General features: G+C 45.2%; 1 protein-coding gene and 1 pseudogene across 4 annotated transcripts in view; both read right to left on the minus strand.

Moving 5' to 3' along the window:
• Ppp2r5c (protein phosphatase 2 regulatory subunit B'gamma) overlaps nucleotides 1-18904 on the minus strand; it is a 111270-nt gene that overhangs the window by 49340 nt on the left and 43026 nt on the right. For 3 of the 4 annotated variants that reach the window (XM_008825601.3, XM_008825602.3, XM_029559868.1), the window contains exon 2: nucleotides 12803-13002. The exons of the other annotated variant lie outside the window; for it this stretch is intronic. In XM_008825601.3, coding sequence (XP_008823823.1) covers nucleotides 12803-13002 — 200 coding nt within the window. The remainder of the gene's footprint in view (nucleotides 1-12802; nucleotides 13003-18904) is intronic. 4 annotated transcript variants of the gene reach the window in all.
• On the minus strand, nucleotides 17321-17960 carry LOC108490319 (annotated as a pseudogene).

Raw genomic sequence — 18904 nt, forward strand, 5'->3', positions numbered from 1 at the left:
TTCTGACTGTGGGAGAGGGAAGAGATGAGGGGAGCCCTGTCATCGCTCTAGCTCACTGCCAGGATGCAGTGCGTGGAGAGAGAAGCTGGTTGGAGCCCAGCAGTAAGGGCAGTGTGAACTTGCAAGGTCGTCAGTCCAGAGAGGAGGGAGCCGTGTGTGCATGAGGGTTCAGAGATTGGAAAGGTCCCCTCACTGATTAGCAGAATATCAATGAGCAAATTAATGTGAGAAAATTACTAGAGGCTAGGAAAAACACCCACGCTTGGTTCCACATCCTTGGATTCAACTAACCAAGGCTCAAAAATACTTGGAAAAAACCTCTGCATCTCTGCACTTACACTGCACTAGGTATTTAAAGCATGAGGTAATTTCACGTAGACAGGAAGATATGACTAGCTAAGCAAATATGATGACACTTTATGTAAAGGACTTGGCATCCTCAGATCTGGGCATCCCCTGGGTACTGGGAAAAGTGCCTGCTTTCATTAAGCAGACTAGAAAAATTCACAATCCATGGGGCCCTGGATCCAACATCAGAAGAGCCTTGTCTTGGCAGTGATGAATGACTAGCCCTGGATTAATTTGGTTCTAGTCCTGATTACTGAATCTTCAAATCAAGAACTGAAAGGAGCCGAGTGTGGAGGAATACATCATTGATCCCAGCTAAGGCAGGCAGATCTCTGTGACTTTGAGGCCAACCTGGTCTACACAGTGAGTTCCAGGCCAGGTGGAGCTACAGGGAGACCCTGTCTCAAAAACAAAACAAACAAAACAAAACAAAACAGAACCTTAAGGCTCAAACTATTTCCATGTAATTTAAATGCATCACTAAGTGAATCTCAAGAACATTAAAAGAAAAGCCCAAGCACAGAGCACTCGACAGGAGAAAATCTGTGGAGCAGACCACCAACCACAATGACCAGGAATGTGAAGCAGAAAATGAGGTTTACAGTGAGGGAAAGGCTGCGCAGCTGAGCTGACCTGGAACTGACTTGGTATCAGTCAAGAGACAAAGGTATGGAAGCCGTGCTCTGTGTCCGGAAAGTTAGTGTCGACAGAAGCAACAAACAAACGGTGCAAATCAAAGGACCAGAGGTGACGACCACGTGACAATGAAAACCATCAGGGAGAATTAGGTTAGACCACAGAACGGACTGGGGCACCTAACAACAGCAAGTAAACAAAGCACAGGCAAAAAAAGAAAAGCAGGGCTTGTGAGCTTGGGGCAGTTCTATGAGGCCTAACGTGTTACTGGGATCCCCTGGATCCCACAGAAGAGGGATGTTAGGGGCCACAATGGAGAAGGGGCAGAAGGATGGTTTCGAAAAGATAATGGCCACTTTCTAAATTTGAAGAAACTTGAACAATCTCAAAGTACAAGAAAAACGAAGGAAACCATGCAAAGGCACATCATGATCAATGGCTGAAACCAGAAAAGAATGACAAGTGCAAGTAGCTGTGGGCGACTCATAGCGTCCAGAGGAACAGCCACAAAACCACAGCTGACTTCCCATCAGAACCAATGCAAGCAAGAAGGCAGGGGAGCCATGGAGGCAAAAGACAGGCTTTTTTTTTTGACATTTAAAGCTGCAAGAACTCATCACTGGTAGACCTGAGCTAGCAGAAACTGTAAGCCAAGTCCTTTAAGCAGGACACAGATGCCAAGATAGGACCTATCTATAGCAGAAGGAGAGAAGCAACATTCGCGTACACAAGAGCCTTCTGTGATCATCTCAGTCTCTCTAGAGAATTGCTTAGAACAAAAGCCACCTATTGTGGGACTTAGAAAAAGAGAGAGAAGAGAAGGAAGAAAGCAACTTCCTTACGCTACACGAAACGTTGTTTCACGACAAGGCAGACTTGATAAAGATGTTGTCTAGAAAAGCTAAATGGACAATGAAATCAAACAATAAAGATTTATAGTGAGGCCTGGCAAGATGGCTCAGTAGGTTCGTTAATATAGTCAATGGATTTATGATGACAGTGAAAAGCTGGAGGCTGGCCGGCGTCTTCAACAGAGAGAGCAGCTGAACATCCACATGCTGAAAGACAGACCTCAGCCAAATTGGATCACAGACCTAAGTGTTTAATGTAAAACTGTAACAAAAACATGAGGAATATCTTTCTGAGCTTGTCAGATAGGACACCGGAAGGATTACGAGTAAGAGAACAATTCATAAGCTGATCATCTGCATGAAGAACGTGTGTTCTGCTGGTGTGACGGCAAAGACGGTGCAGCCACTCTGCTATATAGAGCTTCTTAGGAGTGAACATGCATTGGTCCAGAGCCCATTCCAATGTGCTTACTCATGCTCATGAACACCTGCGTCCAAAGCTCATCCATGAACACCTACTTTGGCTTTTATGGCCAAAAGCTAGAAGCAACCCAAAAGCCAGAGGCAATATCCTCAACTGGGTAATGGCTGTGCAAGCTGGGTCCTTCTACAGCGAGAGCAGCGCGCGATTAAACGGAACTGTACGGACTTGTACAACAAGATGAATCTCAAACACACACTTAGTGAAAAGAAACAGCCTCCAAGGGTCACATATAGCACGAGCCCGCCTCGCTGACATTCCCTCAAAGATAAAGGCATAGAGACAGAATCAGTGATTGTCAGAGATAAAGGGGACAGGGAAGGCTCCGGTAAAAGGCGCAGCATTATGTGGTGGTGGGCCTGTGACTATATATGTTTATCAAATCCCCCAAAACCAGTTACTGAAATAAAGGAAATTTGCTGTGCAGAAATTAAAAAAAAAAAAATTTTTTTTTTGGACTTTTTCAGACAGGGTCTCCCTGTAGCCCCAGCTGGCCTGGAACTTGCTATATAGACCAGGCTGGCCTTGAAGTCAAGAGATCCACCTGCTTCTGCTGGGATCAAAGGTGTATGCCACCATGCCTGGCATAAAAGTTAATTTTTAGAAGTTGCAGAAAGAGGATTATCAGGCCAGAAACTCCTCCAAACTTCTTGGCTGGCAAATACCCAAGTGTCTTTTTTCTAAAAAATTTTTTGATTTACTTATTTTTATTTTTTACATGTATGAGTATTTTGCCTACACATACGTAAGTGCATCGTGTGTGTTTGTAGTGCCTGCAGAAGCCAAAAGAAGGCATCAGATCCTTTGGAAACTGGAGTTGTGGAAAGTTGTGAGCTACCATGTGGGTGCTGAGAACCATTCCAGTTCGCAGGTGCTCTTACCCACTGAGTCATCTGTCCAGCCCCATTTTTTCCCCCCTTAAGACAAGGTCTCACTAGCTAGCTTGAAACTTGCTATGTGGACCAGACCAATTTCAAACTTGTGGTGAGCTTCCTGCCTGTGCTTCCCAAGCGCAGGCACTACAAAAGTGAGCCATCACGCCCAGCCCTCACAACACAACTGAGGCATTAAAAACAACAGGCAATTAGCTACACATATAACACATTGGATACGCTTAATATACACACATCTGTGAGACCACCTAGACAGATAATGAACTCACTTATCATCTCTAAAGGTTTCTTAAGAGTCTTCTGAAAGCATAGCACAAATGAATTGGTTGGAAGCAGAGATGGGTAGGGCTAGGGGCAGGTAGGTGAGGAAAAAGATGAACTTTTCCTGTGTTTTTGTATTTGCTTCATTTGTTATTAAAATAAGCATGCACTGTTTTTGTTTCGTTGTTTTGGTCTCTTTGAAACGGTCTCCCTGTAGCCCCAGCTTGCCTGGAACTCGTTCTGTAGACCAGGCTGGCCTTGAACTCAGAGATCCACCTGCCTCTGCCTCCTGAGTGCTGAGATTAAAGGCGTGCGCCACCACGCCCAGCAGCATGCATTTCTTTTACAAAAACAAAAAACAAAACATTTTAAAAAAGGGAAAAAAAAAAATCTCAAAATCATAAGAGCAAATCTCTGAAAGTAAGCTGATACTTGAACTACAAAAAAACCCCGTTCTCTGAATTTCAGAGTTAGCTTGTCACTAACAATCTTCTTTTTAAATAAAATTTTAAAAAAATTTTATTTATTATTTTTATTTTGTGTCTGTGTGTATGGCCTGCATGAAGGTAAGTGCACCCATGTTGTGCGATGCCACGGAGGGCAGAAGAGGCTGTCGGATCCCCTGGGACTGGAGTTACGGACAGTTGTTAGCTGCCATGTGGGTGCTGGGATTCAAACCCGGGTCTTCTTCGAGAACAACCAGTGTTCTTAACCATGGCGCCATCTCTCCAGCCCCTAACATTCTTCTCTAACCCACGTTATTATAATTTTGGCAAAACAAGAACACCTTAGTAGGAGGGGATGTGATTTAAGTCCTCCCGTGAAGTACGTACTGACTGTATCTAAAACTTCTCTGGTTACCATCCTATTCCTTTCAATTCAAAATAATTTTTCTTTCCCACTTCTAAACTATCATCACCTTTACAAAAGCAATACTTCCCAGAAGACACTGAACAGAAGATAGAAAAGCAGAAGGGTGTCCAACTCCAACCCTCATGTGGTGTAAGAGAAGCGTATCCAGGGACACTCCAGCACATCCTAGGGAAAACCTGTAAGCCAAAGTCCAACCACGTACACAGGACAGCCCAAGATAACGAGGTCAGTTCTGAAATAACATAGTCAGCTCACCTTCCTAGAGACCAACCAGAGCACTACATGGGAAAAACTACCATTAGGCAGCACATACTGCTTGCATTTAGTTTTTTTAATTTGTGGATTTCTGATGAATAAATATGGTACATGATCATCATTAAAATGTTTAAAAATTGCCAAAACATACACCAAGGGACAAATTCACATGGCTACCCTGCCCAGCAGGTCAGCAGGTAGGACAGCTTATGGTACTGTGCCTCTCTAGACTGTCATTTTTTTTTTTTTCGCGTGTGTGTCTTTTTGAGACAGTTTTCCTGTAGTCCCAGCTGTCCAGGAACTCACAGAGATTCCCCTGCTTCTGGGCCCCAAGTGGTGGGATTAAAGGTGTGTGCCACCATGCCTGGCTAGATGCAGTTTTATAACCTATTTAAACATGGGACCAATATTTTCTGGTTTGACACAGAGTACTTCCTGACTCATTTTCTCTTTGCTATTTTGATTTCACCTCCATGAATTTATTTCTATGTTACAGATACCAAATCATACTTTAGACTAAGTGCTTTTAGTTTCCCATTCACTATTTAACCTAATGCAACAGGTGGTGCTCGCTGGCCAGCCTGGCCTGCTTGGTGAGGTCCTGGCCAGTGAGAAAAAAAAAGCAGGTATATGGTGCCTGAGGATGACACCCAAGGCTGTCCTCTGTCCTCTGCCTTCCACACATCCATGCCCACAAAAAGCTATCCAATCTTTGCTTTACATGATGAAAGGGAAAGTATTAAAATGATGGCCAGCCACTGTGAAAAAGTTGTGGTCCAAGTGTCCTGTCCTCTCTGTGTCCTCAGTGTTGAGCCAGAAAGTAAGGATCCTCCAAGGCTTTGCAGAGCATCCACCAGATGACATGAAAACACATCCTTTTTTCTTGGGCTACACTAGGTTTTATTTCTAATTTTCATTTCAGAGTTTGCTACCTTTAAGTTAGGTAATCTTTGTGACTTTCTGGGATACAGTTTGTGTGTGTGTGTGTGTTGTTTTTTGCAACACTGAGGACTGAACCCAGAGCCTCACATATGCCAGGCAAATGCTGCACGAACTGAGCTATGTCCCCAGCCTGACTTTTTGGTTGTTTGCTTGCTTTCAGAAATTATACTGTGCCCAAGAGCCATTCTCTCCTTGGACACTAGAAAAGCCTCTATCATATAAAGATGCCTAAGAGAACGACACTGCACGTTGAGCAGGGGACATGGAACAGAGAGTTGCCCGTGTGAGTCTGTGGAACACGGCTGAGATACCCCAGTGTGTGACAGATTCCCCTTTGTGCAGTAGTGAACTGGGTGTCTGCACCTGTAACCTGAGTTATCATCCTGGGCAGTGGCTCCCCTCCCTGCGGATACCAACTCAAAGCCACAGCAAACCTTGTTCCTGTTCTCACATTGCCCACATCTGCCGATTTCTCTGGCCATTTCAGCCATGTGGTTCTCTCCTCTGAAACGCCTCAGCAGTCATCAGTTCGTCCCTACTCACCTCCATTTCAGAGCCCTATGTCCTTTATACCAAGACCAAGGGGCAGCCAGCCCTCCGGTCACTGCCTCCACCAACAGGTTTCATCAGGCCCCAGGATCAGGACTCCAGCTTTACTCAACTGGGCTGCTGTATTCCACTTAACCCAAGGGCGCTGTCTGCCTTTCTCTGCTTCAGGCCTTTGGAGCACTGTCCCCACCAGGCATAATTCCCTTCCACTCTTTGGCTCTTGGTCAGTCAGCTAATCCTCCCGACAGAGAAAGTGGTCAGGGCCCTGTGTAGCAATTAGCTCCACTACATGCGCTCTGCTACCTCGTCTCATGGGCAGGCTCTGGGAGGCTGAGACTGCACTGCAGCACTCACTGGGAGCACCAAGGCAAGCTCAGTGCTGGAGTCCAGGAGGCATGCGGTATGTATTTCCTGATTCAGTGAGCACAGCGGGCTGTGTTCTGCTGAGTGATCCAGCATGGGTAATTCCAGAGAGGCTTATGTGATGTGAGGTGCCTCTGAACCAGCCAATCTAACTAGTGACCCGGCTGATGCCTTTTCTCACCTCAGGGTATGCCCACCCAAGTCTCCACGGAAGTCGGCATCACATGAACAGGTGTCATATAAATTCAGTGAAGGAAATCCAAGAGCTCAACTTTTCTCTCAGGGAATTTCTAACCTAAAGGTGGCAAGGAACAGAGGCCATTCAGAAGGGTTCGGTGCTGTTAGATAAACTAACTCATTGCTGGAGGCTCAAGACATCTCCAGGGGTACACTTCAGTCTTCTGGTGGCACACCTGGCTGTGACAGCAGAAATGGAACCTCAGGGCCAGGTGCTGCCAGGCACTGCTGTCAGGCAGGAAGCATAGTGTCAGATGCCAATGGCCCATCCCTTCACCTTGGTCTTGCCACAGAAGGAACAAGTATCCTTGCCATGCTGGTTGTTTTCAATTTTCACCATTGCTTTTCTGTTAAGGCACCATGATGGGTCTCGTATTTACCAATAATCCTGACCTGCTTGCTGTGTTTAGCCATGTCACTGTGACCTAGGCCCAAGCTCAGAGACAAAGCCAGAAGCGTTTTTGCTAAACCTGTGGCAGACATGTTTATTGAGTGACCAGATGCCAGTGAGCATAGAAGGGCTCAGGGAGGACTCTCGAACTGAGCTCCGACAAGCTTCTAGGTGATACAGGCCCCCAGCCTTCAAGGACAGCTACTTTGTAAGAGCTATTCTGAAAACATGTGGGAGGGGCTGGAGCAATGATGGCTCAGCAGTTAAGAGTACTTGCGTGCTCTTCCATGGGACACAAGTTTGGTTCCCAGCAACCACATGGCAGCTAACAACCACCTGTAAGTCAAGTTCCAGGGGGATCCAACACCCGCTTCTGGCCTCCAAGGGGTACTATACGTAAATGGTACACTTACAAGCATACACATAAAAATAAAACATTTTTAAAAGGGGGCTTTGAGAGATGGCTCAGGTGTTAAGAGCACTGCCTGCTCTTGCAGAGGACCTGAGTTCAGTTTCTAGCACTTGCATAGCAGTTAACAACAGTCTGTAACTCTAGTTCCAGGGGATCTGACACCCTCTTCTGACCTCCATGGGCACTGCACAACACAGGTACACTTAAACACATGCACGTAATACATTCATACACATTAAAAACAAACAAAATACAAAAAAACTTTTGGGAGACAGAATCTTGTTAAACTTCTAAAAATTACTGAGGATCTCAAAGACCTTTTGTTTATGAGAATTTTATCTACTGATATTTGCTGTATGAGAAATTAAAGCAGAAAACAGCTGGATTATCCTGTTGGCTTGTGTTCAGAAGGCTGTTCTGGCTAATAGAGGCAGGCCTCCCCCAGGTATGCACTGAGATTGGAGGGACATTTAAGAGCCTGTACTTCCCTGATACTACAACTAAACTGGACCAGTGGTGATTTATTGCAGCTTGAGCTGCTGTGTGGACAGAGACCTTATCAGAGGAGGATCTGTGACTCCTTCCATTCAAACCAGGCAGGCTTGGCACGGTGAGTGGGTCTTATCGAGCTCCCGAATGATGCCTCACTCCATCATATCTACTGAAAATCTCCATGCTTTTACCATGTCACAAGCCCAAATCCCCTTAGGAGCTCACGTTATCATTAACAACAAATACCATCAGTTATTTTCTGCAAAAGTGTACTCTTTTTAAAAAATTTTATTTATCATTTTTATTCTATGTGTATGAGTGTATCGTCTGCATGTGTGTGAGCGCACCCATGTCGTGCAATGCCTTGGGGGTCAGAAGAGGGCTTTGGATCCCCCTTGAACTGGAGTTAAGGGTGGTTCTTAGCCTCCATGTGGGTGCTGGGAATTGAATCTGAGACTTCTGCAAGAGCAGTCAGTGCTTGCAGCCCCCAGCCATGTCTCCAGCCCTGGAAAATGTACTCTTACTTTCCTTATTTTCTGAGAAATACCTGCTAAATATATAAGTCTGAATTGTGGTATTTTTTTGTCAGTAATTTTTCAGGTACAAAAAGTTATGCAGAGAGTGGCAAGCTTTGCTGCAACTTTATTTCACAAGTGCCTTCCCTCTGACGGCATCAGCTAAGGCAGGGAATTAAAGGGTCATGATGGAGGGGCTGGAGGGACGGCTCAGCAGCTAAGAGCAGTGACTGCTCTTGCAGAGGACCCAAGTTCGATTCCCAGCACCCACATGGCAGCTATGAACTGTCCTTAACTCCAGTTCCAAGGGAATCAATTCGAAGCCCTCTTCTGACCTCCCTGGCATTGCACGACATGGGTGCACTCACATACATGCAGGCAATACACTCATACACATTAAAAAATTTTAAAAAAGATCATGACGTAACGACATCAATCTATTCCACTGGAGTTTTGTGTTTTCTACTGTGGATTTACAGATGTGATCACCCCAGTCAGTTGAGGGCTGCTGCCTGGTTTCTTCCTAAACTGTCAGGTATGTACGTTCTACGGACCCTGCATCATTAGAGCAATGCTGACACAGTGAAAGAGTCAGTGTCATATTGTCACACGGAAATATGTCTGATCTCACAGATCTGAAAGGCCTTGGGGAGCGGGAACCTGTGATGAACAGGTCTGGATGAGAATCCAGATTTAGAAGATTTAAAAAAGATGTTCAAAAATTCTTAATTTGGGTTCTACTATAGACTGTAAAAGGCTTGAAGCCTTTGAAATCATGCAAAAATTGGGGCGTAAAAGATAAAAATAAAGTGCCAGGCATGGTGGCACACGCCTTTAATCCCAGCACTGCGGAGGCAGAGGCAGGCGGATCTCTGTGAGTTCAAGGCCAGCCTGGTCTACACAGTGAGTTCCAGGACAGCTGGGGCTACAGGGATACCCTGTCTCAGAAAGACCCCTCCCCCCCAAAACAAAGATAAAAATAAAAATTAGGGCATAGATCCATTCTTCAGATTTTGAAAGGATTCAATTCCAAAGCTTAACCCCTTAAATACTGTTAACAAAGCAGTTTCGCTCTTTATTACTTTTTTTTTATTTTTTGAGACAGGGTCTCCCTGTAGCCCCAGCTGGCCTGGAACTCTCTATGTAGACTAGGCTGGCCTTGAACTCACAGTGATCCGCCTGCCTCTGCCTCCCAAGTGCTGGGACTATAGGCGTGCACCACCACGCCCAGCCTAAAAAAAAAAGGTTTTATTTTTTATTAATTAAAAAAAATATTTTATTTATTATTTTAACTTTATGTGTATGAGTGTATTGCCTGCATGTATGTGAGTGCACCCGTGTTCTGCAATGCCACGGAGGTCAGAAGAGGGCTTCGTATTCGCCTGGAACTGGAGTTAAGGACAGTTCGTAGATGCCATGTGAGTGCTGGGAATCGAACCCGGGTCCTCTGCAAGAGCAGTCAGTGTTCTTAACTGCTGAGCCATCTCTCCAGCCCCTATTTTTATTAATTTTTAAATTTATTTTTATTTTATGTGTAGAAACATTTTGCCTGTGTGTAAGTGCACCCATGCCATGCAAAGCCCAGAGGAGGGTGTCAGCCTCCTGGGACTGGAGTTATAGGTGGTTGTCAGCCGCCATGTTGGTGCTGGGAATCGGACCCGGGTCCTCTGCAAGAGCAGCCAGTGCTCTAACCACTGAGCCATTTCTCCAACTCCTTTATTTTTATTTTTAATTGTGTGTATGTGTGCTGGAAATTGAACTTGGGTCTCTGCAAGAGCAGCATGCATTCTTAACTGCTGAGCAATCTCTCCAGCTCAGCTCACTTTGATCACTTTTGAGTGTCTTAAATACACTGTGACTCAGTTTTGGAATCAGCATTTTTTTTCCCCTGAGACAGGGTCTCACTATGCAGCCTTGGCTGGCCTAGAATGCATTGCATAGTCCAGGCTCACCTTGATCTGTCTTCCTCTGCCTCCTCAGTGTTGAGATTAAAGGCATGGACCAACACGCCTAGCCCAAGCAATCAACATTTTGACCATTAGAAAAATGTCCAAGTCTGAAAAACAGATTGACTAGATAATTTAATTGAAAACTCAAATGGCTGGTTACACTTAAAGTCTGAAATGAGGAGATGATAGAGCTTTGTCATGTTGGCCTGAGATCCTGGAGGCCATGTGTCCTTCCCCCATCTTGTGGCCTCTTAATCTCCTCACAACCTAAGATTCTTTATCTGCAAAGGAAAAGGGTCACACTAGAAGGTCTGTAAGGCTCTGGTTTGTTGTGGGCTTATGTCTACGGTGTATGAAACACACAGCACCCTGGAAAAGATGTCGGACAAATGCAAATCCGAACCACAGTGAGATGCCGTGTTCTGTCACAAGGACATTAGAATGGAAAAGAAAGGCAACATGGTGTTGGAGACATGGGGACTCAAGCACCCGAGACCGCTTACAGGAGCGGAGGGTGGGCAGCCCTTCAGAAACAGACCGGTGCCTTTTAAACTGTGAAAACAGAGCACACCCCACTGCTAGAGTGCATACCTAGAGATGAGAACACCAGATAAACTTGTGCACAAATGCTAGTTCATAGACATTTTATGCATGGGGATTCAAATTCAGAGATAACCCAATGCTCACCAGCTGATGAATGGATACATAAACACAGTGTATCTGCATAACAGAATATTATGACAATTTTTTTTGTCTTAAAAAAAGGTATGAAATACAAGCATAGGCTACAACTAAAAAAACTAAAATAAAGCCCTCCGCAGAGTGAAGATGGCGGTCATGAAAGACACATGCTGTGTAAGTCCATCTCATGAAAAGTCCTACTAGGCAACTGACAGAGCCAGAAAGTGGAAAGGCAGGTCCTCAGGGATGGTGGGTGTGGTGGGTGTGAGATGAGATTTCCTCTGGGGAAACAAAAATGATAAGTTCCAGGACAGCCAGGACTACACAGAATGGACCTCAAAAAGGCCAGACTTTCCCACCTGCACGTGAAAGCAGGTCCCATTGGGTGGCGGCCTTGGTCAGTTGCCTGAACAGTATGTTCTCTGTCTCAGAGGGCCACTTACTATGGCCAAGACCCACCTGACTCCACTCTCTTCCTTCTTCACTGAACCTTCCATCAGTGCTGTCCGTCATGGCTGGGGTTTGAAATGCTCTCCACAGGGTCATGTTTGAACACTTGATTCTCTTGAATGCACCATCAGTGCAGAAGAGAAAAAGCACAGGGCCCTGCCCCGTGATGACAGCCTGACTATGACTGTTTTTGTTCTGGCTCTTTTTCCTGACCTCAAGGACAGGGCAGAAATCATCCCCAGCCCCGCACCTTTAGCTACTTATCCTGGGTCACTTTCCTTCATATCACTGTCATCTGAAACCACCCAGTACTGGTTGCTTATTTCAAACTTGTCTCCCACATGGAAAATTAACTAATTTACACATTTAATAGGTACCAGGAAAAAGATTTAATTTTAAAGGACAATATGGCTGGGCATGGTGGCTCATGCCTTTAATCCCAGCACTTGGGAGGCAGAGGCAGGTGGGAATCTGTGAGTTCAAGGTCAACCTGGTCTACATAGTGAGTGCCAGGCCAGTCAAGGTTACATAGTGAGATCCTGCCTTAAGAAAATGAAAATAGTTCAATACATAATAAGCATCTTAAGTGAATGGAAGAAAAGAATTCTAAATGTGATATAAAAATCCGTTAACTATAGAAGAAAATGCATCTATATGCCTAACCTATACCACTAAAAAGCAGCTTCAAGATGACCGATTATAAAACAATGTGAAGAACAAGACCAGGAAAGTTGCAGGAGGAAATGCTTGGTGTTGCTCCCTGTGTTCCGGGGTAGAGGTGGACTTCCACAGTGCATGAGAGTTAAGACCAAGGCAAGAACAAAGGTTCCCCCACAATCTTGATGGTCCCTCCACAGCATCTACTTTCTGCTGAGTATTAGAATCTCCCTGCACATGGACAGGCAACACGCCTACTTCTAAACTGTATGAGAGTACTCCTAATGTTATGTTAACGTTAGAGAAGAGCCAATAGAAAGTACAAAAGAAGTTCTCACACTCCTACCCAGCAGGGAAGTGGTACAGGTTAGGCAGAGGCAACCAACCCCTCTCACCATCACCATCTGATAATCTAGGACACAAGGCTGAGAAATCTCATTCTTCCTGGGTCAGGTATAAATCTGGGGGAATGGTTCTCCTGCATCCAGCTGGGTTGGGTTAGAAGTCTCAGTGGTCCTCTGCTGCAGCTGAGATGGAGACATGCTACTGAAAGCACCATCACTTACCATGTGGACGACCTCTGGATAAATGGGCTCTGTGATCACATTCCGATTGTGGGTGATATATTCTACCATCTCACTTAATGCAGCTCGTTTTACTTCCTTCCACTTCAGGTCACTCAGTGGGTCAGAAACAAAGTCAAAGAGGACACAACATTGACGTAACTTCTGGATAAAAAGCTTCTCTTGATCCGCAGGAGGAACATCTGAAAGGCAGAGAGAAGGCCTATCGATCACAAAGATGCTTAACCCACAAGGCCCAGGAGAGACTGCTCAGCCTTCTTCTATTTCTATTTTGAACTAACAGAAGTTCAAGAAAAGATAGCTGGATGGGGTGAAGAGATGTTAAATACTCCTTAAACAAGTAAAAAGAGGGGGGAAGCCCCACAGCTGGTTACTGCTGAGATCACAAGTTTGGTATGACAAAGTATGTTTTTCATTCTTTCCAAGTACACCAAGAACAGTATTCACAACAAACCCCTTCTGAATGCACACATCAACAAATACTAAGCACCAATGACTGAGGGCCAGGCTCTGCTGGGCAAAGGGGGAGAGAGAGTAAGCAGTAAACAGTAAGGCACTGACTGATGAGGGTGTCGCTACAGAAGCAGGTGTGACAGGTAAGGGATGGGAGAAGGGACTTCCTCTTGTCTGTCCACTGCCTGGAACTTTCTACAGGGGGAGCACTCAGGAGGCTGTCTACTCTAGCAAGCTGCCCAACACCTAGCAACTGGCATCAGCCCAAAGATCACTGAAAAACAAGTTTGGTTAGATGTGTGGGGCAAGGGTGATCACCTAGGCACAAGCCCTTTGCATTCCTCACTCTGGCCTATAGCTAACACGAGCCACATGACAGTACTCATGATGACAGAAACGGACTCTGTAATGCCAACAGTTACTGGATCAGGCATCACACTGAAAACTATACATAATGACACCTTTTCATTTAATTTTTAACAAGACAACAGAGATAAAGAAGCTGGTTTATAGCATCACTGTCGGGCTGGCGTGCAACGAAGCAGGGGTCAAGCACAGTTCTGCATGACAGTCTGGTGTTCTGGAAAGTTCAGAAAATTTTTATCTATCACTGAAAAGCTGAAAAGATCAGTGGCAGTGATGATGGTGGAACGAACACACACACACACACACACACACACACACACACACACACACCCCATACACACACAGATGCACCCAAGACTGGCCAAGTATCTTAGAGCATTTGTGTAACTCATCCAATTGGCGTTTCCCAAATGATTAAATTAAAAAACAAATATCGTTCCAAGTGCAAAGCAGACCACTGGATTTTATTTTTCAGTTGGAGAAAGGGTCTTACTATGTAGCTCTGGCTGGTCTGAAACCCGATATATAGACCATGCTGGCCTTGAACTCACAAGAGAGCCACCTGTCTCTGCCTCCCAACTGCTGGGGTCAAAGGTGTGCACTACCACACCAGGCAGCCACTGGAATTTTATGGAATAAAATGGACCAGCGATTCACTGACACTGTTTCAGAGTCACATGCAGATTGAGCTTTAATAAACTACCCAATTATTAAGTTCTGGTAAATGTCTGTGATTCTTTGGAAAGATCATTAAGATGTGGCCCCCAACCATACCCCTCCTATATTCAATCACAGCAACCCAAGGCCAAGGCCGGTGTAGATGTACACAGACCCCAGCTATCCTCTAGTAAGCCTGACAATACATCTGCAAAATAGAAGACAAACAGAAAACTCTTCTCACTAAAGACTGCTTAGGAAATAAGTCAATTTTCATAAAAATGTTAACTTCTATCAATATTTAACAGCTTTATTATTAGTTAATTTTCTTTTTTGAGACAATCTTGGAATGTAGCCCTGGTTGTCCTAGAACATACTACGTAGACTATGCTGGCCTCCACCTTGCAGTGAGTCTTCTGTCTCCTGCTGGGTTTACAGATGTGAGCTACCACATCTGGCAGCTTACTATTTTTGTGTCTATTTATCTTTATTTTATGTGTCTGAGTGTTGTGTTATGCCTGCATGTGTTTAAGTACACTTGTGTCGTGAAATACTGGCAGCGGTCAGAAGAGGGTGTCAGATCCCCTGGAACTGGAATTACAGATAGTTGTTAGCTACCATGTGGATGCTGGGATTCAAACACAGGTCTTCTGCAAGAACAACCAGTGCTCTTAACTGCGGAGCTATCTCTCCAGCCCCAGTTTATTATTTTTTACTGAATTCATAAAAACACATCCCAAATTTTCTTGACTTTTTTTCATTTTTTTCTTTCTTTCCTCTTTTAATTTCAAGTGTGGCCATAATGATCACTAAGCTCGCATGAACAGAAGCTCTATGGGTGTGAGGGGTCTTGAGAGCATCTAGCCACACCACCTCCCCTGTAGGGGTCCCTGGGCAGGGCTGCTCTGCTTCCCTCAGCCTGTTCCTTCCTAGAAGCTCAAGGCAGTCCCTATTCCTCTTACCCTCTCCCTCTCGGTGGTCAACTTTCTGATCAGGGAGTCCACAAAGCCCTTCTTTACTTCCTGTAGATTCCTTTGGCTACCTTGCTTACTGTTTCCCACTTCCCAACTAGGGCAGGTGCCATCAGGGCAGGTGCCTCCTGATGATGACTTCCATGTCTCTGAGTCCTTTACTGGTTGACATCAGAGAGAACAGGAACATGGACACTGCTAGGCAAATTTCAGAACGCATTTCAAACAGTGCAGAGATAAAAGCCCTGACTAGGCCAAGGAGGTCGGGACACACTGCCTAAAGGTCATCTAAGGAACCATGAGAACTGATACCTCACACCATCACAATGTATGCAGCCTTTGAATGTTCAGTTAACACGTTTCATGAAAAGCATTTATTTTCTTAATTACCTTCTTGCTTGCCTTTGAGCCCCATCTATTTTTTTGCTCACATTCCAAAATGCCAGGACACTGCGAGGCAGAGGCAGGTGGATCTCTGTGAATTTGAGGCCAGCCTGGTCTACACAGTGAGTTCCAGACCAGCTGGGGCTATAGGAGACCCTGTCTCCAAAAAAAAAAAAAAACCACCAAACTGCCAGGGCACCTTAAATGAATTTGTATTTGTGGACCCTGTCTGTGGTGTTTCCATTTTCTCAGCACTACAGAGAACTATAGTGAAGGCCACAATTTACCCTATGAGTTACTCAGGACCCTCATCCAAGACCTACTCACAGCTTGGCTTCTGTGAGTGGCCAGTGAGGGCCTTTTATTAAACGCCCTTTTCCCACAGAATCCTTTGATAACAACATGGAGCCAGAACTCTGGGATAAGGAATGGACAGGCAGAGCCAAAACAGCCTGTCCAGGGCTGTGTGCTGCCCCTCTACAGAGCAGGCAAGGGGGAACTTATGTTGACCTTAGAGGTCCTTAAAGCATTTATATGTTTAAAACATGAAACCTGATAGTCAGGAAAAGAGACTTGTCATTGAAACATGAAAACAAATCTATGACTAAGAAGGAAGAGCAGAATAAGACTTTTAAAAATAAAATTTCTATACAAAGTGTTTCTAAAAGACAGGCAAATCTCCACTGTGTGGAAACTTTGTTAACTCTCCCAGGGTCCAGGCAGGGGAGGTATGACTGCACTATTTTTGTTCACGGTCTGCAAAAAGGTTTGTCGTAATCTAGCCTGCATGCATGTAAATGTGTATGCAGTGCACACAGAGGTCAGAGGAGGGTGTCAGATCCCCTGAACTGGAGTTACAGGTGGTTGTGAGCCACCATGTGGGTGCTGCAAGTCCTCTGCAAGAGCAGCCAGTTCTCTTAACTGCTGAGCCATCTCTCCAAACTCATATGTGGTGGCAGGGGGGGGAGACAAAAGCATAATTTCTCTCACCAATTCACTACACAGGACAGCAAGGGTAAGAAGGGACTGAGGGAGGAAAAGCCAGGAAGCTGAGATCAGCAGAGAGCCAAGCATCAAAACCCAGGAGATGCTGAAGCTGTGATGACCAGCATCATTTTCTTAGAGAACACTCAAGGATTTGTCATGATGACTGGACATCCATTGGGTGGTAAGTCTACAAACAGCACCTTCAATTTAAACTTTCAATTAAAGCTCTTAAAATTTAGGAAGTGGAGCTTGGATAGTTACAAGATTACAAAAGTCCTGAAAATTCATTAGAAAAACCATAGGATGAAAAAAAAAAAAATTAAGCCAGGTCACAAAGAAGCCTTCAGAGATCCCCACTAGCCCAGGGACAGATACCTGTAGTGTCCAACATGGCAGTGAAATGGGACCTACTTTAAAAGGCAGAGGGTTTCAAGGGAAGGTGGGAGGCCCTGGCAGAGGCAAAAGCTCCCCTCCCCCCATTTCAGTTTGGGTAAGGCTTCAAACTTAACAGGACCTTCCTCATACTGGAGACTAATCCAGCCCTCAATAGCATCTCAAATCTGCTATGGCTTTTGCAGCGCAGCAGCAAGAATGTCTTAATATATAATAGATAAAATTTCATCCAAAAAATAAAATAAAATAAAAAAATTCTTGCAAACCCAACCCCCAACACCAATTCCTATTCTAAAGTTAACCCACCACTTGTGCTGTTAATACTTGACAATATACTTAACTGGAAACCTAGATCCAAAAGATGGAAACTGAATCTTCACCCCAAAACAAAATGAGTAACTTGAGGTTTATGGCATATCGTTTAGGTCAACACATACAAGAAAAGGGAAGAGGACACAGAGGTGTCTGAAGCAAAGCTGAATGACGGAACACATTCAGTCGGGTAGATGTCTATACAAAGAGTGGAGTGGGACATCAGGAAAAGCTCCTCATGGATTCATGTGCACACGTCTCGGAGGCCCCAGATCCCTCCATGGCAGATCCATGTGCAGAGAACTAAAGAAAGAGGCCACTTCTGTCATTCCAGTTTTAGAAGCTCCACATCAAACACGAGAGTGGCATGTGGTGGGATGATGCCAGGGTGCCCAGTGGCTCCATAGGCATAGTCTGGAGAGATCGTCAGCTTAGCTCTCTGACCCACACTCATCTGGGCCACCCCTTCTTCCCAGCCTCGGATCACCTCTTGTTTGCCTAGCATAAACTTAAAAGGCTTGTTTCTGTCCCGGGAGGAATCAAATTTCTTTCCATCTTCAAGCATCCCGGTGTAGTGCACCACGCAGGTCTGGCCGCGCTTCGGGAAGGTGCGCCCGTCTCCACCTGCACTCCCATGGCAGCGGCGGCGGCGGCGGAGGACGCGGGGCGGGCGGCGTGGACCCAGAGCGAACCCACTATTTTAACTTTTAATTAATCAAATAAGGTCTGCCTGTGTACAATTTAAATTTATTTGGCTATTATAATTCTTATTTTAAAAATCAATAGCAATGAATGGTGCTGAGGCTTAAAAGTGCACACTTCAGTTGTGCTACACAGTCCCACGCTCTAAAAACGGAGTTAGATTCTTCTTGGTGAGTGTATTTTTACAAATCTCCTTTTCTGCTGGGCTAACATGACTACTGCATGAAGGGTAAAGATGGATGAGGTGTTGGAGAACTCTGCTTTTCCCTGGATGGACTCTGATTTCCTATTGGTGTAAATGTTACCAAAAACATCTGGCTGGCTCAGTTACCTTTCTTATACAGCCCAGGCTCACCTGCCCAGGGATAGTACTACCCATGGTGGGCCAGGCCCTCCTAATCAATTAGTAATCAAGACAATGCCCCACAGACATGCCCATGGCCCAGTCTGATGGAGAAATTCCTCACTGAGGCGCTCTGTTCCCAGGTGTTTCTAGTTTGTGTCAAGTTGACAAAACTAATCCGCACACTGGATGTGGTAGTTTACAGCTGTAGTCCTAACACTAAAGCTAACACAGGAGACTATTACATAATCAACGCTAGCCTGGGCTATACAGTGAGTTCCAGGCTAGGCAGGGCCAAAAAGTGAGACCCTGTCTCAAAAAACAAAACAAGCAGCCAGGCATGGTAGTTCATAGTTTTAATCCCAGCACTTGGGAGGCAGAGGCAGGTGGATCTCTGTGAGATGGAGGCCAGTCTGGTCTACATAGCAAGTTCCAGGCCAGCTGGGGCTACAGGGAGACCCTGTCTCGAGAGAGACAGAGAGAGAGAGAGAGAGAGAGAGAGAGAGAGAGAGAGAG

Source organism: Nannospalax galili, unplaced genomic scaffold (assembly GCF_000622305.1).
Source record: "Nannospalax galili isolate Female #2095 unplaced genomic scaffold, S.galili_v1.0 scaffold188, whole genome shotgun sequence".
Taxonomy (NCBI): Eukaryota; Metazoa; Chordata; class Mammalia; order Rodentia; family Spalacidae; genus Nannospalax; species Nannospalax galili.